We start from the raw sequence: 26,068 nt of genomic DNA on the forward strand, positions 1-26,068 counted from the left end.
GGGGCCCTGAAAGCCTTTTTACTCTGGCATTTCTATGAATCCACAAAATCTATGTTACTCTCATTTCAGGGCTACCAGTCCTGGTGGCTCCGGAGAAGGCGATGGCACCCCACTCCAGTGCTCTTGCCTGGAAAATCCCATGGACAGAGGGAGGAGCCTGGTGGGCTGCAGTCCATGGGGTCACACAGAGTCGGACACGACTGAGCGACTTCACTTTCACTTTTCACTTTCATGCATTGGAGAAGGAAATGGCAACCCACTCCAGTGTTCTTGCCTGGAGAATCCCAGGGACGGGGGGAGCCTGGTGGGCTGCCGTCTATGGGGTCGCACAGAGTCAATCCCTGGGTCGGGAAGATCTCCTGGAGAAGGAAATGGCAACCCACTCCAGTAGTCTTGCCTGGAAAATCCCGTGGGCAGAGGAACCATGGGGTCACAAAGAGTCGGAAAAGACTGAGCGACTTCACTCTAGTCCTGCGCTCTAAATTCTTGTGGGGAGTCAGCTATGCTGTGTGTAGTCCAGACTGTATCATACCACCAGAGGGCGCCGGCAGGCTGGTCTTCCTCCACTTTTCCAGGAGACTAAGGGAAGTGAGCCCTGGGTGGCAGGTTTGCCCTTAAGCTGGGGGACCTTGGGCACTTAGCCTGGACTTTGAAGGTCTGCCACTTGGAGGGCTGAGAATCACAATAACAGGGACCCTTCACATCACTTGGGCTCTCCAGTTCTGGTACATGGCATTCCATCTTATGACTAAGGAAGTAACGCCCAGATAACAAACTACAGCTCAGAGAGGTGAAGGGAGTACTCAAGGCCACATAGCTGGTAAGTGGCAAAGCAGATGCCTCCTAGGCTAGCCTGATGCCAGCCCCTGGGGCCACAGGTGAGGCAGCATGGCGGGAGGAAGGAGCGGGTCCTGGAAGACCTGCTGGGTCTGAGTCCCGTTCCACCTCCGCCCAGCACAGCTGACCACTCCTATCCACTCCCTTCTCCTCTCCTATTCCCATGGGATCTCAGTGACCTTCTCCCCTGTTTTGAGAGAGTTGGTGACAGGCTCAGGATCAGTGACAGGTGATTTTTCTGGAGCCCATGCTGGCCTCTTTAGGGACAGTTTTCAGTCCTGCTACAAGACTTCCACATGCTCCAACTAGCTGTGGACACCTTCAGCCTGCAAGTGCACTCCGAGACTGGAGGCAGATGCTGCGATGCAAGGAGTCTGGGCAGCTGTGCCAGCCCAGAGGCCTGAGGCCACGGTCACTCCAGCTCAGTGTTGTATATGCAGTCTCACTCGAACCTCATGCCAGTTCTGGGAGACAATATTATGATCCCCATTTTACAGAGGAAGAAACTGAGGTTCAGAGAGGAACTCAGCAGTTCTGGGGAGGAGGACTTGGCTTTCCCCCCCCATCTCTGCCACTGACTGGCTAGATGTGTGAGGAGTAGGCTAGCTGGGGTCTCAGACTCTGTTTGGGAGCTGGCAAATGTAAAGGGCATGAAAGTGAAAGATAGCGTTACTTGCTCAGTCAGGTCCGACTCTTTGTGACCCCATGGACTGTAACCCTCCAGGCTCCTCTGTCCATGGGATTCTCCAGAAAAGAATACTGGAGTGAGGGCTTCAGCAAAGGTTTCCTGGGAGACCTTCCTGGGAGGAAGGAAAGAGCAGCTTGAGTATCTTAGTTCCCTGACCAGGGATGGAACTCAGGCCCCTGCAGTTAAAGCACAGGGTCCTAACCACTGGACCATCAGAAGTCCCAGAGACAGTGGTGTTTCAGGACCTCACAAACCTAGGGGTTCCGACAGGACCTCAGTGGAGGATAAGCTGCAGCAATTCTTGGGAGTGAGCAGAGGCCAGCAAGAGTGACAGGGGGCTGTGATGATCAGCCAAGGCTTACAGAGAGAGGAGACCGAAGCCAGTCATCCAAGAGCGAGAAGAATGTTCTCTGCAAAGGGTCTGGGCCCGGTGGGGGAAGAGCAGGAGAATGGGGGCTCCAGTCCTTACCCTTGGTCTTCAGGAGAGAGGTAAGGTATGGGAAGATGCTGGGTGTCCAGGGAAGTGGGTGCCTCAGGAAGCAATCACTGTATCATGCTGGGACCGATTCCCGGTGGAAAGAAAATGAGGTTTTGCATTTACTATTCCCAGGTGGCGCTAGTGGTAAAGAACCCACCTACCAATGCAGGAGACAAGAGAAAAGGGGTTCGATCCCTGGGGTTGGGAAGATGTCCTTGAGGAGGAAATGGCAACCCACTGCGGTATTCCTGTCTGGAGAATCCCATGGACAGAGGAGCCTGGCAGTCTACAGTCCATGGGGTGGCAAAGAGTCGGACATGACTAAGCACATATGTACTGTGTTTCAGCCAGCCATAGTCAGAAAACTGCACGGTTCCATGTGTGTGTGTTCCTGTGTGTATGCAGACATATGAGGGTATGTTTGAGGTCAAAGTCCTCTTAAGTCTGTGATCTCTTTTTATTTCCCCAACCACCTTGAGAGGTTGGCTGCACAGAAATGTCACCCTCAAGGACAGATTCAGAACTCCAGTGGGATGAACTGTCTTGTCCAGGGTCACAAGCCTCGAGAGTTGAAAAGCCAAGCACAATCTCTGCTCCTGCTCTTGAACTTTCTGCCTGGACCCCTCTCCTACCTTCCAGGACACTGCATGGCGCAGGCCACCGAGTCATCTGCCTCCTCACACCCTTAGGGCATTCTCCCCTAGACAAGAGGAGAGAGAGAGAGAGAGAGAGAGAGAGAGAAGGCACTCCAGATGAATCCTTTGGTGGGTATAGGGGGTAGGAGTGAAGGACTGAAACCGGAAAGATAAGGATTCCAGTGGCTGCAGAGGTCAGAGCCCCAGGCCAAGGTCAATCTTTTCCCAAACTACTTAAAGCACCCATCATCACCTTAAGGAGAAACTGCTACAGAGAAAGGACCTTTGAGGAGTATGTGTGGGTCCTTGGGGCAGCCTCTGGGGTGGGGGAGTGTGGGGGTGGGGAGGGCTTAGTGAGGGCCAACTAGCTTGACCTTCCCACTCCCCTCCCCAGAATCTCCAGTAGAATGGCACTGAGGACCAAGGGTCTGGGAAGTCACTTTCTGCCCCCTGCCAATAACAGCAGGCACCTGCAAAGCTCTTAGTTTGGACCAGGCTGCTCTGAACGCTTTGTACATACAGGGTCAGTTAACCTTCACAACACTGTTACTTCCATTCTACAGATGAGGAAAGGGAAGCACAGGGAGGTTGGGTGACTTGCCCAGTGTTACTCAGTTTGTAAGTGGCAGAGCCGGCCAGGAAATCTGCCTCTAGGAGCCATTCTGCCTCGGTTGTTAATAGTAATAATAACCAAAGCTTCCATTGGACTGGTCCCTCCCATGTGCCTGGGGCTTAATTTCTCACAGCCACGCTGTGATTTAGGCGTTGATGTTCTCCGAATTTCTCATTTCATAGATGAGTAAATCCGGGCTTAACGGGCAGCCTGGGGTGAGGTGACTTCAGACTCTCACAGATGCTGCGTCGAAATCCGAAGCTTCCACCCTGATGGGCCTCTTTAAAGTCGCTGCGTGACCGTGGGAAAAGCCCATTCCTTTTTGGAGCCTTAGTTTCCCTCCTTTCCCTAAGTCGCTTAGGCTTTCTGCTCCCAGTTCCCCTCTGCTCCAGCGAGTGACCCAGCGAGTGGGACTGCGGTGCAGGGGGGCCTGAGGGTCTTGGGCAACCCCAGAGCCTTCCTCCTCCCCTCAGCCCCCCGTGACCTCACCCTCTTCCAGGAGAAGTCGTGCAGTTTCTTTCTTGCCTGGCAAGCTGGGGTAGAGTACCGGGGAGGGCTGGACGTGGAGGTGCTGGGTGCGGAAGGTCACCGAGAGAAGGCCTAGCTCGGATTTGGGGAAGGGCCAAAGGGCCCAGAAGCCATGTGCTCGGGAGCAGACTGTCCTGCGGGAAAAGAGAAGCGCCCAAGACTCGAGGAGGGGGCGGGGAGGGAGAATCGGAGGAGGCAGGTTCAGGGCAGCAGGGCTGGGGGTGGGGGGAGGCAGAGAGGACGCGGACAAAGGAGGCGGCCGGCAGCCCAGCTGTTTTGAAAAATGCTTCCTGTTTCTTTAAAGGCGCTCGCGGCTCGGGCGGCCGGGGCTGGGGAGGCGGCGGCGCTGACTGATCTGGGGAACCGGGCTTCTGTGTAAACTGAGGCTAAACAAACACAGATGGAGCGCAGCGGGCGTTCTCCAGAAACGCTGGCACGGCGGCAGCGACTTCAGATGACACTCTGAGCGCTCCGGGAACGGACAGCCCGGCGGCGCAGCTGCCCCGGGGCGAGGGGGAGAAAGGGAGGGAGGGAGGGAGCGAGCGAGCGAGCAGGGGGGAGAGCTGGCGACTCCGAGGCGCTGAGCGCGGCGGCCGCCCGGGCAGAGCGAGCGCGGCGGGCGCGCTTCCCGGGCAGCCCCACGCCCCTGCCTCGCGCGCTACCCGCGCCATGAAGCACATCCCGGTTCTCCAGGACGGGCCCTGGAAGACCGTGTGCGTGAAGGAGCTGAACGGCCTCAAGAAGCTCAAGAGGAAAGGCAAGGAGCCGGCGCGGCGCACGAACGGCTATAAAACTTTCCGATTGGACTTGGAAGCGCCCGAGCACGGCGCCACCGCCACCAACGGGCTGCGGGACAGAACCCAGCGGTTGCAGCCAGTCCCGACCCCGGTGCCAGCCCGGGTGGCGCCGGCCGTTCCTTCAGGTGGGGGCGCGGACACGGCCGGCGAGCGCGGAGGCGCCCGGGCGCCGGAGGTCTTGGACGCGCGGAAACGCGGCTTCGCCCTGGGCGCAGTGGGGCCGGGACTCCCCACGCCACCTCCGCCGCCTCCTGCGCCCCAGGGCCAGGTACCTGGGGGTCCCGAGACACAGCCTTTCCGGGAGCCAGGCCTGCGTCCCCGCATCTTGCTATGCGCACCGCCAGCACGCCCCACGCCGTCGGCGCCCCCGGCGCCCCCAGAGCCCCCTGTGCGCCCCGCGCCCCCCACGCGCCCTGGGGAAAGTTCTTACTCGTCAATTTCACACGTAATTTACAATAACCACCCGGATTCCTCCGCGTCGCCTAGGAAACGGCCGGGCGAAGCCACCGCCGCCTCCTCAGAGATCAAAGCCCTGCAGCAGACCCGGAGGCTCCTGGCGAACGCCAGGGAGCGGACGCGGGTGCACACCATCAGCGCAGCCTTCGAGGCGCTCAGGAAGCAGGTACCCGCTCCCAGCCACACACCCTCACTGCTCTTGGGGATGGCTGCGGGAGTGGGTGGGCAAGTGGAGGGACAAGTGGAGGAGCGGGCGGGGGGGGGGGGACTTTAAGGAGGATGAGGGTGTGGATAAAAGGGCAAGTAATCCCCGCCCGGTCGGTCCCAGCGCCGAGACGGGTATGGGACCGCCTGGGGCAGCGACCTTTGCCACACTTTGGTATGGGTCTTAGTTTGCAAAGTGGGGATGAAGGTTAGAGATATCTGGCCCTCTTTACTGCCACTTCCATCCCCTTTGGGGTGACCCTGTCTGCGAGTCTGACTTCAGCCCTCATAGTTCACTTTTATGGCAGCGAATATTTGTCTCCCGGAGTCCCCTGGGCGCAGTGAGGAGTGGAGAGGGGAAACGTGGGAATCTGTCTCCGGTGGGTAAGGGCGAAGACCCTTACCCTTCTGGCAGACCCGGAATGCTGCTGAGGGGTGGTCCTGGTTTTGCCAGAATATAAGTGTTCCGCCTTCACCTGTCGACCCCTTCTCAGCCCCCGCCTCCCAGCAGGGTTGTCCCTGCCCTCAGGTTGCTTACACACTCTGTACCCCCCCACCCCCCCCCACCCCCGCCCCCGGTGTCCTTAAGGACCCTGGCTGTAACCCTTCCCCAGGAATTGGCTGGAGAGAGTCTTTGCTGGAGATTCCCCTTACTGCTGACCTTCAGTGCACATGGAAGAGGCAAGTCTGCTGAGCAGGAACTGGTTGATAGGGCATCTTCAGAAACTAGTTCTGGAGTGGGTTAGGGGCTTCTTAGTTTAGGGCAGGTGGCAGCTGTCCTCACCAGACACTGCCTTCTTGGGGGGATGGGGAGGAATATTTGTCCAAGAATTCCCTGTAGTGGGGAGTGGCAGTTTTACAGTTCCACTTAGACAAGATTGAGACTGCTCAGGCGTTCTAGGCTGTTCATTTTCATAGAGCAGAGAGATCTAAGAAGTGAGTGGTAAGTGCCCTCTGCCTCCACTCCACACAGGGCATGGGGAAGGTTGAGGGGGTGGGTGGATGTGACTATTCTGAATGGTCAGGATTTCTGCTTGCTCTGCAGCTGACTTCCTGTGTGACTTCAGGAAAGTTACTCACCCTCTCTGAGCTTTAGCCAGTAATAAAGGATTTCAGAAAATATGATTTTTTTTTTTAATCACACTTCCTGTGCTTCCTCCTGTGTGTGGGTCGGGCAGTGCCTGTGTTCATCCCTGGGAGAGAAACTGAACTCTTGGGGGAAAGAGGCTCTATGACTTTTGAGCCAAAGTGTCTCACTTGGGAATGGGTGAGCTTATTAATCAGTGAGGTAGAGTGGAGTGGAGGGGTCAGATAGCAGTCACAGACAGTTGGGACCCTGGGCAGTGGGCCAAGTGGAGAATTCAGTCTCACCTTCAGGTAGCAGCCTGAAGGATGGAAGGCTGAGATGACAAAGAGATGCCTGTCCACCTGCTCACCTTGAAGCTAGGAAAACCCCCTCAGAAATGGGGAGGTCACGTGCCCAGAGCATCACAGCTGGTGAGCAGCAGGCCAGGGCTGGCACCCAGGTCCTCTGACTGCCAGTTCCGGGTTCTTTTTACTCCTCCAGCTGCCTCTTTCGATGCCGAGAAAATATTCATAGTCTCTGTGTGCTCAACTGCATCTCATTTGTCCAGTGGCTTTAACTTCTTTTAGCAATAAATTCCATCTTACCTGATCTTAACATCCCTGTCAGTTGAATTAGCTTTCCACTTAATGGAATGTAAAACCGGGGCCCGGAGAAAGAAGGAAGGGGACTCTTCCCAAATCACCTAGTGGGTTAAGAAAGATGATAGAAGTTTCTAGAATGCCCGCCTGGCCAAATGCTTCTCACAGTGTTAGCTGTATCAGTGTCGTAGGCCCCCCACCTGGACTTGCAGTGTCATTTATAGTTGGAAGGTGGGCAGACACAAGCCTGACTCTCTGAGACAGGATTGTTAATTCTGGTTTCCTTTCACTTCTGCCCTTCTTGTGGGAAAGTTCTGTATAAAAGGGACAAATTCATGGAGTGAGTGCGTGCACACACACAGGTACACACAGCTGTGTGTATACACACAATCAGTACCTGTGCTCTTAAGCGCACACCAAGTGCTTAGACAGAAACATCCGCTCCTGTTTGTTGCCCTCCTGGCCTAAAGCATCTGTCCTTTCCCCAGAAAGTCTATCTGGGAGCAAAAGAAATTGCTAGGGCACTTCTGGTCCCCAGAGCCCAGGGCCCAGGGCATACTCACCGCGTCCACAGCCCCTGTCCGATGAGGAAAGTCCTGTGTCCTGGAGGCACTCCCTCCTCTGGACCTCAGGTTCCCTCCTGTAGAAGGTGTGCATGTGTATACACACACAAACACACACCCATGTGCATGCCCCTGTCTAGACAGGCTGTGGCTCTGGATCTAGGCTTGGTGGTGGTGGTTTAGTCACCAAGTCGTGTCTGACTGTTGCGACCCCATGGGCAGAACCCCTCCAGGATCCTCTGTCCATGGGATTCTCCAGGCAAGAATACTGGAGTGGGTTGCCGTTTCCTTTTCCAGGGGATCTTCCCGACCCAGGGATCGAACCCAGGTCTCCCGCACTGCAGGCAGATTCTTTACCAGCTGAGCTACCAGGGAAGCCCTTGGATCTAGGCTCAGGCTTGACTATCTGAAATGGGCCCCAGAAGCAAAAGGTAAGAGTCTGGTTCTGCCTGAAATGAGACCTTGGCCATTGCAGCGCTGAGGGCCGTGGTGGGACTGTGACTCTGGTCTGGAGTTCCGTTTCCCTGAGCAACTTCCTGGTACAGTGAAAAGAGTACGAGCAGGGAGCCTGGAGGCCAGCATTTGAGTCCTGTCTCTGCTGTATGCCTCTTGTGTGACCCTGGACAGGTCATTTTCTCTCTGAGCGTCAGTTAATGAAACTGGAAAATGGTGATAAGGCTCACCTCATACACAGCTTTGCAAACATCGAGTGAAGAAAGGAAGGGAGGCCATAGGAGGAATGAACCTTTCTTGAACATCCACAATGTCCTTAATGCTGGGCAAAGGCCTGGACAGATGTAGAAATAAGAATTCTGTAATCATTTTTCTTAACAATCATAGAAACTGTCATCAATATGTGGCAGCAATCAAAGCAACTGGGTTCAGTCACTCAGTCATGTCCGACTCTGTGACCCCATGAACTGTAGCATGCCAGACTTTCCTGTCCTTTACTGTCTCTGGGAGTTTGCTCAAACTCATGTCTGTTGAGTTGGTGATGCTATCCAACCATCTCATCATCTGCCACTCCCTTCTCCTCCTGCCCTCAATCTTTCCCAGCATCGGGGTCTTTTCTGATGAGTTGGCTCTTTGACATCAGGTGGCCAAGATATTAGAGCTTCAGCTTCAGTGTCAGTCCTTCCAATGAATACTTAAGGTTGATTTCCTTTAGGATTGACTGGTTTGATCTCCTTGCTATCCTTTGTACTGGGTCCTAGGCTAAGTGTGTAATGTGTATTAGTTCATTCAACAAAATAGGTGTTGTCCCATCCCCACCCCTGTTCCACCCCCATTTCACAGATGGTAAGACTGAGGTTCAGAGAGCTTCTGTAAATTGGTGGTGGTCTCCCAGCCTTTGGCTGCTGCACCAGGCCTCATGGGTTTTGCACTGCTCATCTCCCTGACTTGCCATTCACTAGGCTCCAAGGTGCATGTGCGCTCTCATTGCAGAATCTGGATTCAAATCAGTCAGTGAGTCCCTCCAAGGCTCAGACTCCTAATAGCTTGGTGATCGCCCTGGAGCTGTCCACCCCCAGCACAGGGAAGCTCGACAGTCTCCTGTTTTGTCCAACCCACCATATTCTCCACCAGGGAAGGAACGGGGGTAGGAGGCTGCCTGGCCTTAGACGTGCAGATGGGGGAGAGAGAGGCCCCCAGGCAGGAGGGTGGGGGGTGGGTATGCAGGGCAGATGGTCAGGCCACATGCCACCAGCCCAGCTGCGTGGGGCCCTCCCCACCGCCTCATGTGAAGGCCATGTGTGTACAGCTGGGCCTGGCCCATGTGCGGGGCTGTTCCGGGCCAGGTGGGAGGGGGTTCAAGGGAAAGCCTGGTGTTGCTGGGTGGGGGAGGGAAGGGGCCTGAGCCCGTGGGCCTCGGCCTTCCCTGACAGAACCTTCTGGCTCACAGGCTGTGCTTGCCCACAGGGCATCTGGTGTGCTTGCAAGACTTCCTCTCTCCCAGAGAAGTGTAAAGACCCTCAGCACTGGAGGAATGGCAGTCTGGCCAGGCAAAGGCCTGGATCAGCAGGGCAGAGCCCTCAGGACATGCTGAGGTGCCTCTTCATAAGTGAAAGTGTTAGTCCCTCAGTCTTATCCGACTCTCTTTGGCCCCATGGCCTGAACCTGCCAGGCTCCTCTGTCCATGGGATTCTCCAGGCAAGAGTCCTGGAGTGGGTTGCCTTTCCCTTTTCCAGGGGAACCTTCTCGATCCAGGGATCAAACCCAGGTCTCCTGCATTACAGGTGGAGTCTTTACCATTTGAGCTGTCAGGGAAGGCTCCATGGACTCCTGGGGAATCCTCCACAAGTGAACTCAGGGTGGCCTAGAATGGGGCATGTGAATGGTGCCCCCAGCCCTGCACCTCACTCAACCTCAGACCCCATAGGATGCCAGCCATGGCAGCCTGTACCCCACTCCTCAGGGAATGAGGGACAGGCCTGCTTGCATCCAGAGGGGAGAGAAGCGACAGAAGCCTCTCTCCGGCCCCTCTCATCCAGTCACCAGCGCAGCTGCCTTTTGAACCTCTTTGCAGAGGGTGAAGTACCTTACCTGGCCCTGTGGTCACACATGTGTAGTCCCATGTTCCCACTTCACAGGTGAGGACACTTACAGAGGTGGAACTAGTGACCAGGCTTTGTCCCATCTGGCTCTGGGCCAGGGCTCATAAAGACTTAAGCCCAGGTTTCCAGGGTTTGGCCTCATTGCTGGGAGTCAGTTTGGGATTTTGTTTAGATGGAACTTGACAAGGACCTCAAACGGCTCTGTATGGAGAGACTTCACTCCAGGAAGTCAGAACTCCCTAATATGAAATGATCAGAGAATAATTTCAAATGAATCAGGTGCTCGGCTGTGTGTCGAGGACACAGTGATGCTGGAGCTCTGTGGATCCAGAAGCCTTGGTGGGCATCTGAGGATGGGTCTGAGGAGCGGGTAGAAGTTGGCACAGAAGCAAGAGGGCTTCCAGGCCTTCCCTGCATTGGCTGGTTGGTTCCTGGCTGTGCTTCTCTGTTGCCCCTCTGAAGGAAATGGCAACCCACTCCAGTATGCTTGCCTGGGAAATCCCATGGTCAGAGGAGCCTGGTGGGCTGCAGTCCTGGTGGGGTTGCAAAGAGTCGGGCATGACTAAGAGAATAACACTCACAGCCCCAGCCCCTCTCTGCATATGCCCATGATGATTCCATTCTGAGGCAGCAGGTGTTCTCATGTCCATTTATTGGTGAGGAAACTGAGTCCCCTAAGCTTGTGGCTCTGCCTAAGGTCATGTGGATGGCCTGGAGTAGAGTTAGGTCCTCAGCATCTCAGGCCAGGGTCCTTCCTGCTTTCTCCCACTTGTTGGAGCCAGAAGAGGGTCTGGTAAGTAAGTGGGATGGAATCTCTTAGAGGCACATGGGACCTTCAGAAAATCCCCACACGTGCTGCCCTGAAGCTTAACAATCTTTTTATTTTCAATTTTTGTCTGTGCTGGGTCTTCGTTGTTGTGCACGGGCTTTCTCTAGTTGCAGTGAGTGGGGGCTACTCTCTAGTGTGGTGCTCTGGCTTCTCATTGCGATGGCTTCTCTTGTTGCGGAGCACAGGCTCTAAAACACAGGCTCAATAATTGCGGCCCATGGGCTTAGTTGCCCCGAGGCATGTGGGATCTTCCCAGACCAGGGATCGAACCCTTGTCCCCTGCATTGGCGGGTGGATTCTTAATCACTGGATCAGCAGGGAAGTCCTGAAGCTTAACAGTTCTTGTGGGTTGAGCATCAGGCAGGTCCTTTTACTTTCTTGGAAGTTTTGCTGCCTCAAGAGTTGGATCCAACTGACCCTGCTACCTTCTTTGGCCTCTGTCCTCTGAGCAAGCTGAACGGATGACTACTGTGGGCTTTCCTGCAGATGGTGTGGTGGCTGGGCTCTGGGCCTTATGTGGATGCTCAGAGAGGTGATGCACTAAGGCTGGGGTCCCACGAAGTCCAGAACTCTCCAGCCCTTGCTCAGAAGTGTGGGCTGCCCACCTCCACACCATATAGATACATCCACTTTAAAAAGCACAGACACCACTTTGCTGACAAAGGTCCATCTTGTCAAAGCTATGGTTTTTCCAGTAGTCATGTATGGATGTGAGAGTTGGACCATAAAGAAGGCTGAGCACCAAAGAATTGATGCTTTCCAACTGTGGTGCTGGAGAAGACTTTTGAGAGTCCCTTGGACAGCAAGGAGATCAAACCAGTCAATCCTAAAGGAAATAACCCTGAATATTCATTGGAAAGACTGATACTGAAGCTCCAATATTTTGGCCAGAGCTGACTCATTGGAATAGACCTTAATGCTGGGAAAGATTGAAGGCAAGAGGAGAAGGGGGCGAAAGAGGACAAGATGGTTGGATGACATCACTGACTCAATGGATATAAAAGTTTGAGCAAACTCTGGAAAATAGTGAAGGACAGGGAAGCCTGTCATGCTGCCATCCATGGGGTTCCAAAGAGTCAGACATGACTTAGTGACTGAACAACAACACCAAGATACATCCGCTGGAGAAGGGCATGGGAACCCACTGCAGTATTCTTGCCTTGAGAATCCTATGGACAGAGGAGCCTGGCAGGCTACAGTCCATAGGGTCACAGAGAGTCGCACATGACTAAAGCAACTTGGCACGCACACACGCAGATACATCCATATCCCCAGGCAGTTGCTTCTGGCTAATTGGAAAGAGCTCAGCTAAGGTGTGACTTCAAAACCCAGCGCGTCTTTCATCAGCTGAGAGATACTGGAAGTGCTTAAACTCCCTGGGCATCAAATACCTCTCAAAACAGCCACCCTTGCCCTGGCCTTAGTAGATCGCAGGAAACAGCAGGGGGTGAGCTGGCTCCAGCATCCATGGAGGGCACACAGGTGTTATTCCCACCTTCCAGATAAGAAAACTGGGGCTTGGAGAGGTGAAGGTGCCTGTCCAAAGTTACATCCTACTGTTTGGGATTCAGATCAGCTCTTTCTGCCTTACCTTGACCTCCTAGAATCAGATCTGTGTTAGGCCAGGGTGCTCTGAGCTGGGTTTCTTGGGGGGCCTGGTTGCTGCATCCTGGGGCGTGGGCATGGGAAGGACCTGGAATTAAGCAGGTGAGCTGAGGAACATCCGCCCTGGAGAGCAGGAGAAGTCAGAGTGAGCTGCCAAAAGGGATCCTTGGTGTGCCATATACAGCCACCTTGGGCAGCAGGAGCTCAGAGAGCCTGGTGGCCATGTGCCTTCCTTGAGTGATAGACACACAAGCTTGTAGCTCCAATCAGGTCTTAGATGAGTGACCTGGGGCCCAATATGTCTCCTCTCTGTTTCCTTGTGTGCAAATGGGGTAATGGTCTTTATTTGGGGGAATGTCTCAATGGGCTAAAACTACCTATGAATAGTGACCACAGGGCCAGGTAAACAGCCAGAGCTCAATACATGGTTTTCTTGTTAGACCTGGACTTTGAGAGAAGCAGAGGGGCAGAGTGACAAATCTGGGACAAAACTGGCTCAGAACTTGGCACAGGAGCTCCTAGGTTGGCCTTGACCTCATCTGTTGCTCTGTCGTCCCACAATGACCCCGGATCCCCACGAGCAGATCCCTTCTGAGAGCCCTGCTCCCGACTGGCAGATGTGAGTACATGCTTCAGTTGCTTCAGTCGTGTCCAACTCCTCGCAACCCTATGGACTGTAGCCCTCCAGGCAATTCCTAGAGTGGCCCCTGGGTGACAGCACAGTAGGGCCTGGGTCGCATAGCTGTGCCTGCTGTCCAGAGCCTCCACAGGCAGGCCCTCCCTTCCTGGGTGCAGAGGAGAGTGGGGGCTGGGCTGCTCCTGAGACCCCTGCCGCTCTCCTAGGACCCCCAGGAAACTTTTTGTCCCACGGACCTTGTTTATTTGTTCAGGCTGATAAGCAGGATTCTCCGGGCTCTGGTTGAGAACAGGCAAAGTGCATTGTTCTGCAAGCTTTTTTTCAGATGGATTTGGTGGCGTGGTCAGAGCTTGGGGGTGGGGGGCAATGTACGGGAGTTGGGGGAGTTGGCAGTCTCTCTGTCTCCTCCCTGCCCCTCCCTGGGTTTCCTAGCCTGGTGAGGGGCGAGTCCTTGGCTGCTGGAGGATGTTGAAAGGTGACTGCAAACCTTGCCTGGGCCCTGGGCTGTGGTCTCAGGACCCCGGGGGTGAGGGCGGGTAAGGGATGAGCAGGTGCTACTTCCTGGCTCCAGATCTGCTTCTCACCCTCTCTGGGGCCCTTCTTAGGAGACTCTCTGCCACACCTACGGACATAATGCCCCTGACGGGCAGTGTAGCGCATGCGCCGTCTCCTTTAGTCCTTCCCACATTGTGCGGCCAAGCCTGTTAGTGTTATAACAAGGACACCCAGGCCCAAAATGATCATGTCTCTTGCCCAGGGTTTGTGGCTAGACCAGGAGTTAGCCCAGGTGACCAAAGGATGTACAAGCTTCACCTCCACACCAAACACCTAAATCTTCGTCCTCAGGGAGAGAACAGTTTTGGAGAATTCCCTGGTGGTCCAGTGGTTAGGACTATGAGCTTGTACTGCCAAGAGCATGGGTTTAATCTCTGGTTGGGGAACTAAGTTCCCTTAAGCCACATGGTGTGCCCTGCTCACAAAAAAAGAGAGAGAGAGAAGAGAGCATTCATTTGTTCATTCAGTCCCTCACTGGACAAATCCTTTGGAGGCCAGTGATGGGCAGGATCTGTGTTAGGCTCTGCATACGGAGACTTGCCCCCGACAGCTCACAAGGAGACTGACCATTAAATGACTCACAGTCATTAGGGGTTAAGAACAGATGGGGGCGATTAGAGCACCATCAAGGACAGGTACCCATAGCCTCTGGTGTGGGGCTGGGGGCCAGGTCAGGGAAAGCTCTTGGACACAGTGAGCTTTAACATGGGCTCCATTTGTGGATGCATTTAAAGTTCTCATCTGAAGCAACTCTCTCTCTCTTTTAAAAAATTAATTAATTAGGTTGTGTCGGGTCTTAGTTTCGTCCTGCAGGATCTTTTGTTGTGGTGCATGGACTCTGTAGCTGCAGCATGAGGCCTCAGCTGCTCCAAGGCAAGAGGGATCTTTATTCCCCAACCAGGGATCGAACCCATGTCCCCTGCATCACAAAGTGAATTCTTAACCACTGGATCACCAGGGAAGTCCCTGAAGCAGTTCTCTTGTTTATGCTGTCTTGATCACAGCACTGTTGACATTGGGGGCCAGGTCATTCTTTGCTGTGGCCGCGCTGTAGGATCCTGAGCACTGTAGGACATTTAGGAGCATCTACCCACTAGTGATGATCAAGAATGTCTGCAGGGCTTCCCTGGCAGCTCAGTAGTAAAGAATCCACCTGCTCATGCAGGATACACAGGTTTGATCACTGGTCCAAGATGATTTCACATGCCGTTGAAGCCACTAAGCCTGAGTGACACAACTTCTGAGCCTGTGCTCTAGAGCCCGGGAGCTGTAATTACTGAGCCCACATGCTGCAGCTAATGAACCCCGTGTGCCCTAGAGCCCATGCTCCTCAGCAAGAGAAGCCACTGCAATGAGAAGCCCGTGCACAGCAACTAGAGAGTAGCCCCTGCTCACTGCATCTAGAGAAAAAGCCCAGGCAGCAGTGAAGACCCAGCACAGCCAAAAATAGATAAATGAAACTAAAAAACATCTGCAGACATTGCCAACTGCTGCTGAGCGATGATATTATCCCTGATTGAGAACCACTGGTCCAGAACAGTGCTTCATGTGTGTGTTGAGTGATCCTGCCATGGAGACTGCACTCACTGTGCGATGAGGGTTAGTCAGTACCAGGTATCAGTGTTGGGGATGGATGTTGCATATAGCTCCTGGAGAGCCATAGGGAGGAGGACGCCACAGCCTTGGTTGCTGGGTATGCACGATTAGCCATTTAGGTGAATGACGCATCAGAGCAGCTCTATCGGTTAGCACGTGTCTAACCGACAGGTGGACTTTGTAGTGACGTCTCCACATTACAGGGGCTCCCACGTGGCACTAGTGGTAAAGAACCTGCCTGCCAGTGCAGGAGATGAAAGAGACTCAGTTTCAACCCCTGGGTTGGGGAGATCCCCTGGAGGAGGGCATGGCAACCCACTCCAGTATTCTTGCCTGGAGAATCATATGGATGGAGGAGCCTGGTGGGCTACAGTACATGGGGTCGAAAAGAGTTTGACACAACTGAAACAACTTAGCATGCATGGTCCATGTTTCGACACAGATCTGTGCTGCAGTCCATGTAGCTTTTTGCTCAAGCAGTGGAAACATTGGTGGATGATGTTAGAGACTCCATCTCTTCACCTGATACAAACCGCTGTGCCATTTGTGGCTGTCCACTCACCACCTGATGTGAAGAGCCAACTCACTGGAAAGGACCTTCATGATGGGAAAGATTGAGGGCAGGAGGAGAAGGGGGAGACAGAGGATGAGATGGTTGAATGGCATCACCAACTCAAAGGACATGGGTTTGAGCAAACTCCCAGAGATAGTGAAGGACAGGGAAGCCTAGCACGCTGCAGTCCATGAGGTTGCAAAGAGTCAGACACGACTGAACTGAGTGACTGAACAACAAGTCAGTGATGAATGTCAAGGATGTCGAGTCAGGTTGGAACTGTACTTATTAGGCACCTGTTGTATGCCCAGCAGCTTCCCAGGTCCAGAGGTCAGAAAGAAAAAGAAAAGCATAATCCAGTCACGTGTGGGCCTCCCAGCTGAGCATTGTCACTTTCCTCTGATCTGTTCTGAGGGTCTGGGTGCTTAGCTCCGCTTTGATGTTAAAGCATCACTCTTTAAAAATTAATTTTAGTTAATTTTTGGCTGTCCTCGGTCTGTTGCTGTGTGCTGGCTTTCTCTAGTTGCAGCGAGCAGGGGCTACTGTCTAGTTGCAGTACACGGGCTTCTCATTGCAGTGGCTTCTCTCGTCGCACAGACTCTCGGCACTCAGGCTTCAGTGGTTGCGGCTCACTGGCCCTAGAGCTGAGGCTCAGTAGTTGTGGTCCGTGGCATGTGAGATCTTCCCTGACCAAAGATCGAACCCATGTTCCCTGCATTGGAAGGTGGATTCTTACCCACTGTACCCCCACCGCGGTCCATAACCTCAGTCTTGAGGGTAAGTCCTCTGATGGTAGAATCCAGTTACTGTTTGTCATCAGACCCCAAGTGTCCAGCAAGACAGGTGTCACTGAATGAGAGAACAGACTCTCAGAGCAAAAAACATCTGTTCTGTCCAAGATTCCTTCTCAGGGAGACAGTGGAGGGAACTCTGTCCCAGGGAGAAGCGCACTGTGCTTCTTGATTACTGACATTCGGGCAAGAGCCAAGCCTGGCTTTCCTCCTGTACAGCCTGGGAACGTGGATGCCCCCCAGGGGTTGTGTGTGGGTGTAAACAGCAGGTGATTAGAACAGGAAATAAAATCCGGGTGGAGAGATCAGACAAACCACCTCTGCCGCCCGACCGTTCCCTCCCCAGCAGTGGCATGAACGGCCCCACACCTTCCTGGCCAAGGTGCCCCCTGGGCCGGTTCTCAGCAGAGACCGGGCAGCCCCTGCTGACGCCTTCTCACCCACCAGGTGCCGTGTTACTCGTATGGGCAGAAGCTGTCCAAGCTGGCCATCCTGAGGATCGCCTGCAACTACATCCTGTCCCTGGCGCGGCTGGCCGACCTCGACTACAGCGCCGACCACAGCAACCTCAGCTTCTCCGAGTGCGTGCAGCGCTGCACCCGCACCCTGCAGGCCGAAGGCCGCGCCAAGAAGCGCAAGGTACGCGCCAGCCATGCGGGCAGCAGCCTGTGGGGAGGAAGGGGAGGCAGCGACCGCAATCCAGGGCACCTCTTACTTGCATCTAGTGGCTTCCAAAGGGACCAGCGAGACCAGCCTCTCGGAGGCTTGCTGGGATTCACGTCAGTTTCAGTTTCCTTGGGCCCCTGAGATTGTGTGTGACTCTATTCCTGGGGCTTCCTAGGTGGTGCTGGTGGTAAAGAACCCGCCTACCAACGCAGGAGACGTGAGACATGGGTTCGATCCCTGGGTTGGGAAGATCCCCTGGAGGAGGGCATGGCAGCCCACTCCAGTATTCTTGCCTGGAGGATCCCAAGGACAGAAGAGGCTGGTGGGCTACAGTCTATGGGGTGGCAAAGAGTCAGGTACAACTGAGCAACTTAGCACACAACACACTGGTAATGGGGCTCCTGGGTACCAGGGCCAATCCCCTTGGGCCTCTGTTTGCTCATCACTTAAATGAGGACAGCTTAACTCCGAAGCTCTTTCTGGTCTTACATGTTCTGGTGCTGAGTTCCCCACTCAGCCCCTGATTAACATCATATTAGGGGGAGATCTCATGGGCTGGTAACTGCCCAAGAGAGCCCTTCGGTATGTTTTGGCACTATGACTTGGCCTGTGGGTTTTCTGAGGCTGTGCATTAAGGCAAATCATGTTCATTCATTCATTCATTCTGAAGGGATTCATAGAGCCCCAGCTCTTTGCTGAACCTGCTGGGCAGGAGTATAAAAATGATAAACATGTGGTCCTAGCACCTCTGTAGCTCACAGGATTCTCAGAGACCCTCTTGCATCTGGATAAGGGCAGGAGAATATAGACAGGAGGCCCCAGAAGCCTTTGCTGGGTATGGGAAGGCCAGGCAGAGGAGGGACAGGCTGTCTTTCCTGCCCAAGGGAGTTAGAAAGATCACCTTTGTGTAAGTGGTGTTTGAGCTGGGACCAGCAGGACCACCAGGAGGTTGCTGAGCAGATGAAGCAGGAACAGCATTGGAAACAGAGGGAACAGTGTATACAAAGCCTAATGTGTTTGGAGAAATATGGGCAGGAGGAAAGGTGTTGGGCACAGCTTTGCTTCCCAGGTGGCTTGGCTTCCAGCATTTCCAGTTGCGGGTCATTGCCAGGCAATGCAGAGCAGGGCTTGTGATGCAGCCCTCTGGATCTCTGTGCACACGAAGCTACAGGGAGAGAGACAGGCTGGGACCTAGTCCGTACCCATAAGGGTGGAGGTGATCAGAGATGCCTGACTCCTCTGGGCATGTAGGGATGGGGAGAGCGGCGGGGTGGGGGGCAGTGACTCTATCATCCTCCATCTGTTCCTTCCTTCCACTTCCTCCTTCCTTCCTGGCCCCCCACCTCCCCTTTCAAGGAGGCCCTTCTCTGGGTTCTCCAGGCCTTCCAAAGGCCCCTTCAAGAGGCTTCCAGGCAGAGAGACCCTTGTCAACTCTCCTGCCCACAGCAGGGAGGAGCCTAGCACATCCCCACTACCAGCCACTGCTGTGTTGATGGCATGTTGCAATCCTGGCAGTGATTTAACGTGGACCAATTAGGTGAAATCTTCATCTAGTGGGTGAGAAAGGAAGTGCCACTGGCTGCTAGCAGGGCGGCTTTCCTCTGGAAAGTGACGTGGATAAATTAAGGGTGTGATTGATGGCTCCATGCAGCGCTCTGTGACAAAGGAGGGTTGTAAACTCTGGGTGAACTTCCCCTGGCATTTGGGCGGTCGGAGGTGTGGATGGGCAGGGTGGGCAGGCGCCATTTCCCCCATTTAAGCCCCTCGCCCCCACCCCCACCCCAAGTCCTCCCCTCACCCACCAAAGGCCAGAGTGCTGCCCCCCCTTCCCTGTTCTGTGGAGCATAGTGTCCTGGGCTGGGGAAGAGGAGAGACACTTGGAAAGTGAGAGGAGAAGAAAGGGGAGTGGGGTGACGATGGCCAGCAGAGATGAGTTTTTGGCTTCCCCTGAAATCAGCCCAAATCTAAGACACCTTAAAGCCCATCTGGTCCAGCCTCCACATTGTCCAGATTGGGAAACAGGTGTTAGATGGTGGATTAGAGCATCAAACAGGCTTCTCTAGTGGCTTAGACAGTAAAAGAATCTGCCTGCAATGCAGGTCCCCGGATTCAACCCCTGGTTTGGGAAGAGCCCCCAGAGAAGGAAGTGGCAACCCACTCCAGTATTCTTGCCTAGAGAATCCTATGGACAGAGAAGTCTGGCAGGTTACCGTCCGTGGGGTCGCAAAGAGTCAAACATGACTGAGTGACTAACACTTTCACTTTTAAGAGCATAAAACAGCTCTGAATTCAAGGCTTGGTTCATTTTGGACTCATTTTTTAACTGCTTGCCTCAGTTTTCTCCTCAATCAATGGGGATGTGGAAGCATCGGCGATTTCCAAGGCTGTTTGCAGTCTGATTTCCAAGTAGAGATCCTGCCTCACCTCTGAAGGGCAAGGGGCCTCTGGCATCCTGTAGCCCCTCCTGCCAGGGGGGTGTCCTGAGGCTGCCATCTCCCGAGGACCACGCCTGGACAACCACCATTACCAAGAGGATGTAGAGGGAGGGGTGGGCCGGGGTCCTAGAGCTGTTGGGACATCTTCAGGCCCCACCACTGTGCTGGTAGATTGGCTGATCACAGCATCACCCCCTTCCTGCTGTGTGTGCCTTCCTGCATCTCTGTCACCAGGCAGGTAGGTAAGTTTCAAGGTGTCCTCAGGATGGTCTTCAGTGACCGCCGAGTGACCCTGAGTGGCTTGAATGGGCTACTATTTTGTTAATGAGAACCCCTGGAAATACATCCCTTTATTTGTTCGTTCATTCATTGACTCATTCCGTGTTTATCAAGCACTGGCAGTGAGTTGTATGTTGGGAAATCCCAACCTGAGCACATGGGTGCCATGGTGGGTATCAGCAATGAGGTCTGAGCCTCCCAAGTCTCTGTAGATGGGCTTCCCCCATGGCCCAGCAGTAAGGAATCTGCTTGCAATGCAGAAAATGCAGGAGGTGCTGGTTCTATCCCTGGGTTGGGAAGATCCCCTGGAGGAGGGCGTGGTGACTCACTCCAGTGTTCTTGCCTGGAGAATCCCCATGGACAGAGGAGTTACGGTCCATGGGGTCACAAAGAGTCAGACACGACTGAAGTGACTTAGAGCACTCACACACACAATCTCTGTGGACAGAGCATGTGGATGCAGCTGGGTGTCAGAGGGTGGGGGTTTCAGATGAAGCCCCTGTTACCCATAGCCTGCAGCCACTCAGGGCAACCTGAGGGTTTGGGGATGCAAGTGAGTCAGGCTTACATTCCAATGAAGGATAAAGAAAGGAAGAAACTAAAAAACATTCTGATGTAAGCGACCAACTGAAAGGAGGTCCTCCATAAATGATCACCAGCAATCCCATCGACGGCACCCTGAGCGGTCCCACTCAAGGGTGTCCCCCTCACAGTTCATGTGCCCCAGGGGCTGGGTGACCCTTTTCCAAGATGCCTCCTTGAGAGATTGTGCTCTGTGTCTGCTGATAAGCTGCCTTGTCCCTCCAGGCCTGTGTTAAGAATAGGATTTAAAGTGAACTTGACTTACCCCCTGGGCCCCAAGCACACCCTTTTGCCCACCCCAGCCTTGCCTTGCTGAGGTGGGCACCCACATTCCTTGACTGGTGAGTCCTCCAACTCTGGGCCTCACAAGATGTGACTCTGAGGATCCAGGGTCCCTCTGGAAGCCCCAGTCATGCAGAGAGGTGCATCGGAGGCTGCCCAGCTGAGAGACAGGTGGGAGGAGTGGAAGGGCTCCACAGAGTTCAGCTCCGACTCCGGCCGCAGCCGGAGATAATGTGCCTTAAGCACCTGGCTCTGGGCCATGTTTCCGCAGCTCCTGTTTTTAAAGCAGCGACTCCTGGGAGCTTCTGAGGAGGAGGGGAAGAAAGAGCAGCAGAGCTGTTCCGCACCTGGGCTGGATCGGCATTGCTGGACCTCAGAATAGGAGAGGACCAGTTTCCTACGATCTAGGGCACTGCCTTCCAGTGATTTGAAGCTATTGAATAAAATAATAGCAACAATAACAACAACAATAATAGCAACAACAAAAGCAATAGCAGCAGCAGCTACTAACGTTGATGGTATAGTTTAAGCCCTGATGATGAATGGCCAGTAAGTTCTTGTCCCCCACCAAGTTGCTCACAGGCCTCGGGGCTGTTCCCCAGTGACTCAGTGGTAAAGAATCCGCTTACTAATGCAGGAGACTCAGGTTTGATCCCTGAATTGGGACAATCACCCAGAGAAGGAAATGGCAACCCACTCCAGTATTCTCGCCTGGAGAATCCCCATGGACACACACAGAGAGAAAAATCAGTCCTGGTGTGCTGAGCTTGCGGCTGTACCAGTTGCCTGGGCAATGATTGGTGACCCCAGGCTGTGACTGTAGCTGTCAGTGCCAGCTGGGCCGGAAAGGTGGGCTCTGCAAGTCTAGAGGCTGCTCCTCACCTGTGGGCGGTCTTCTGCCAGAAGAGGGGCCAAGGCTGGTGTGGCTCCATCAGATCCGCGTCATCCCCCTTCTCCTGCTGCTTTCTGGGCAGGGAGCGCTTTTGGTGGTGATGGCAGGTTGGAGGGTAGTCGCACTCCTCTTTGGAAGGACATCTCAGGTGCAGACTTCTATGTTTTGGTGCTGGGGGCAAGCTGAGATGGCACATTGGTTTTGGGGTTAGGGGGTCAGTGGGAGCCGAGAGTGTTCTCTGTCTGGTGTCTGAGCCCAGGCCGCAGACCTGGAGGGACTTGCTGTTTCTGTGGACTCTTCCTGAGCCCTGAAGTGTGGGAGACAGCAACTCCACAATTCCTGTGCCTCCTGTGTCCCCAGAGTGCCCACTGAGCGGCGTTGTCTGAGCTCTGTCCCCCTGTCGCATGTATGGTCACCCTCACTGGGGCTTTGGCTTCTACATCTCCAAGGTGAGTTGACCCCGGAAGTGATTGCTATGGCCCTTTCTGGTCAGACTTGCTGAGCTGAGGTCGCTTCAGCCCCTTAACTATCTAAATGACTAAATGTGTTTTGCTCCCTTCCCTTCTGCCCATCACAGGCATTTCACACAGATTTGAAAATCACTCACAGAGACTGTTGGGACCCCAGTGCACCACAAGAATACTGACAATACCTGACGTTCTTAGAGCCTGGTTCACATGCTAGGCGTGGTGCTGGGTGTTTAGTACTTCCGACGGATCACCCCGTTGACTCCTCCCTGCCCCCATCCCTTCAAGGTGGAGACTGGTGTTGTCCCCTGTGTGTGAATGCTGTCACTTCAGTCATGTCCGACTCTTTGCAGCCCTGTGGACTGTAGCCCACCAGGCTCCTCTGTCTATGGGATTCCCCAGGCAAGAATATTGGAATGGGTTGCCATGCACTCCTCCAGGGCATCATCCCAGCCCAGGGATCGAACCCACATCTCTTATGTCTCCTGCATTGGCAATCTGGTTCTTTACCATTAGCGCCATCTGGGAAGCCTGGTGTTGTCCCAGGAACAATGAATCTGAGGCTCAGAGGCCTAAGGAACTGGCCAGTAAGAGGTGCCCGGGGGGGCCCTCTGCCGCTTCCCCGTCCTGCCCCCTGCATGGAAATGGGGTGGTGAGAGGAGGTTCTATCTCTTCATCTTCTGGGCCATGTTACTGAGTTAAATACCATGTGCTTTGAAAGCCCATGGAGCCCCTCTCTGCTGGGAAAGAAGGGGGGTGGTGGGAAACCACCATCAAATTCCCTTCTCGTCATAAAAATGGATGCAATTTATTTTTTCTGGCATTCCAATTACATAGACGTTTGTCGCCAGCTGTTTGTTCTAACGTGGAGCATTCTCTCAGCTGCTGTTTCCCCTCTCACATTTGACACCGTGAGTCCACAGGGCTGGCAGGCACTGGGCTGGAGAGCTCGTTTGGCCAGGGAGCCTCCCAGGTTAGGCTGGAGCTGGCTGCCCTGGAACGCAGGACGTGGCCGTCTGATGTTCCCCGGGTGGTCCCAAGGTGGGGAAGAGGCTGGGGCGCTGCTTTCCCCTCTCCTTTCACACTCCCTTCACTTCCTCCCCCTCCCCTCCCCTCACTCACAGACCCCCACCCTCCTCCCCTCTATACTGTGTGTGAATGAAAACTCAGGGTCTCTGACGGTGAGAAAGAAGCAAAGTCTCCCACTCAGAAAATCACAGAGACCGTGGAAAGTCCCCTCTGATGCTTAAGCCACTACCTCTCAGAGAAGCCCCTGGAGCACCGCTTTGATCCAGGGTACTCCCTGGAAACCGCTTGAAAGACTTGGTGGTCCCCCATCCAGGATGCTATAGGTGGGGGGTCGGTTGAGAGAACCCTACAGTTCTTTTAAGTTTCTGTGCTGCTGTCATTAACTTCAAGGCACACACAACAGGGAGATCGTTGGCAAGACCACAGAGTGGGCGAAGAGTAGGCTTTGGCTCTGGAGACCTGGGTTTGAGTCCTGGCGCTGGTACTTTCTGCCTGTGTGGCCTTGGGTGTGTTCCCTAACTTCTCTGAGCCCCTGTTCTCGCACGTGTGAAGGCAGAGCTTCCATGCCTTCCTTGCCGCCTTGCTGGAAGGCTTCAACAACATCCCGTAGGAGAAAGGGCTGGCCTCTTCTCAGTGCCAGGAAGGAAATCTCATGAATTTACAGCTACAAGGTAACAGCTTCATATGGAGCCCCAGGAAGGATCATCTCAGGAACAGGCAGTGCTGAGAATGGATGAATGACCAGCCCAAGGTAGATGAGAGCAAATCGTTTTGAATGGGGGATTTCTGTTTGTCCAGCACTCAGGGCAGAGCTCTGGCCCTGCGTCCTTAAAGGGGGTGAGCATCTCACCAGCCCAGAAACTCATGGGCTTTCAAAGTTCATGGGTTCATACCAGAGAACAAGCAGTAACCTGTGGTTTTACGTGATAATAATGCTGTTAAACAGACTCACCCTGGTGGCTCAGCGGTAAAAGTATCTGCCTGCCAAGCAGGAGATGCAGGTTCGATCCCTGAGTTGGGAAGATCCCCTGGAGAAGGAAATGGCAACCCACTCCAGTATTCTTGTCTGGGAATTCCCATGGGCAGAGGAGCCTGGTGGGCTACAGAACATGGGGGTCACAAAAGAGTCGGACATGACTGAGTGTCTGAACACCACCACACGAACACCAGAGACCACACTGACTGGGTGGGGAGCGCCCACTGGGTGCCAAGCACCACCCATAATTTGTCTCTACCCCTTTTGCTACCCCTGCACTTTGGCACCACTTCCCCCGTTGCTCGGAGGGGAAACTGAGGCCCCGCGAAGTGCAGTAACTTGCCCAAGGTCTTGCGCTAGAAGCAGTGGAGCCGCTTTGTTTCTTTGGTTCCAATCTCCTAGGGCCCTAAAGTTCACCTACCGCCCAGCAGGGTGGCCCATGCCCCGGGAGACCCCCAGCAAATGGGGGTACAGGACCTTGTGGTGTGGGTGAGGGGAGCAACAGCTCTTATGTAAGCAGTCCGGCGGCGACTGCAGTGCGTGGAAACTCCATTTAGACGCGGGGAGCCAATAGCCCTCCGCCTCTGGGGGTGAAGGGGGTGTGGGCTGGTCTGGGGGTGGGGGTGTCAGCAGCCCCGATCCACCCCCACCCTCCCCGCGCCCCCCAGCGCCGCCGCCGCCAGCGAGGCCTGACACCAGGTTAAGTCGCCCGGCGGCCTCTGGCTGCAGCTGGGAGCGCGCCTGGTTCCCATTCGGGCGCTGTGGTTTTGATTAGCTGTTCCGCGAGGCAGGCCTGGTGGCGAAGCCCTGGGAGCTCCGCTGGAACACAGGGTCCCCCGCCCGGCCGCCGCGGCCCCCCCTCCTGGCAGCCCCAGACTCCAGATGTTCCGAGCGCTCGCTGGGAAGGCCTGCTGGCGCCACGGAGGGCAGAGGGCAGGGAAAGCACGCGAGCTGGAAGCCCAAGCACTCAGTCACCGCAGGGCTTGGCAGCCCGCCCAGCCCTCTGCTGGCACATTCCCCAGCTCTCCCCTGGCCATCTGTTCCCAAAAAACCCTTTCAGAGCCTCATCATCACTCACGATACAACAGCGCGAGCAGCTGGTTTGGAGGCAGCAGGGAAAACCGTGCAAAAGGTCCTTTGTGAGAGAGGAAACTCGCTTATGAATAACAGGGCTGGACGCCGTAAAAGTTGGCGGCTGGAATCCCTGTTTCTCAGGCGCCGCTGTTTTCTCCCGACTCTTTATCTCTGCTTTTTATTTCGTTTCCCCTTGTTTGCTTTTAATGTTGTTTCTTCCTCTTCTTGCACCAGTTGTGACTTTTCTTGCTCCTCCAAGGTGCCTGAAGGCCACCTCATTAAGTCTCCTGGAAGATGCCCGACTTTTTTTTTTTTTTTTTCCTGTTCTCTAAGCTGTAAAAATTGGGGATGGTTAGAAGTGACTGTTTTTGTAAAACCTTGGCTGGAGGAGACAGGGCAGGAAGAAGGTGCCCGGGAGGGCATGGTGCAGACAGGGCAGCAGAAAATCATAAACTGGAGGAAGGGTGGAGGGCAGAGAGGGTGCAGAGACCCCCACCATCTCATCAGAAGGAGACGCTTAGGGAGAAGAGCTGCATTAATGAAACACCCAGTGCCGGGCTCCTTGGCTGATTGCAGTATGACATGAAGCCTTTTTTAAGAACTGCTGCTGCTGCCAGAAACTTCTGGGAGATGTCTGCCTGGAATTTGGGCGCCTCCTGGGAGGGTCATCAGGGGCCCTTGGGGTGCTGGGGGAGTACTGGCCGCTGGGAGGCCCGCACTGGGGAGGAGAGGAGAGGGCAAGGCCTGTCTGCCTCCCTCAGACCCCTCTGGACCCTTGAGGAGGAGCTGAGAGTCAGGCCC

General features: G+C 54.5%; 1 protein-coding gene across 1 annotated transcript in view; it reads left to right on the forward strand.

Moving 5' to 3' along the window:
- Nucleotides 1-4,448: 4,448 nt before the first annotated feature.
- ATOH8 (atonal bHLH transcription factor 8) overlaps nt 4,449-26,068 on the forward strand; it is a 40,669-nt gene continuing 19,049 nt past the window's right edge. The window contains exons 1-2 of the mRNA XM_068984741.1: nt 4,449-5,198; nt 17,033-17,224. Coding sequence (XP_068840842.1) covers nt 4,449-5,198; nt 17,033-17,224 — 942 coding nt within the window. The remainder of the gene's footprint in view (nt 5,199-17,032; nt 17,225-26,068) is intronic.

This window comes from Capricornis sumatraensis, chromosome 1 (assembly GCF_032405125.1).
Source record: "Capricornis sumatraensis isolate serow.1 chromosome 1, serow.2, whole genome shotgun sequence".
NCBI lineage: Eukaryota > Metazoa > Chordata > Mammalia > Artiodactyla > Bovidae > Capricornis > Capricornis sumatraensis.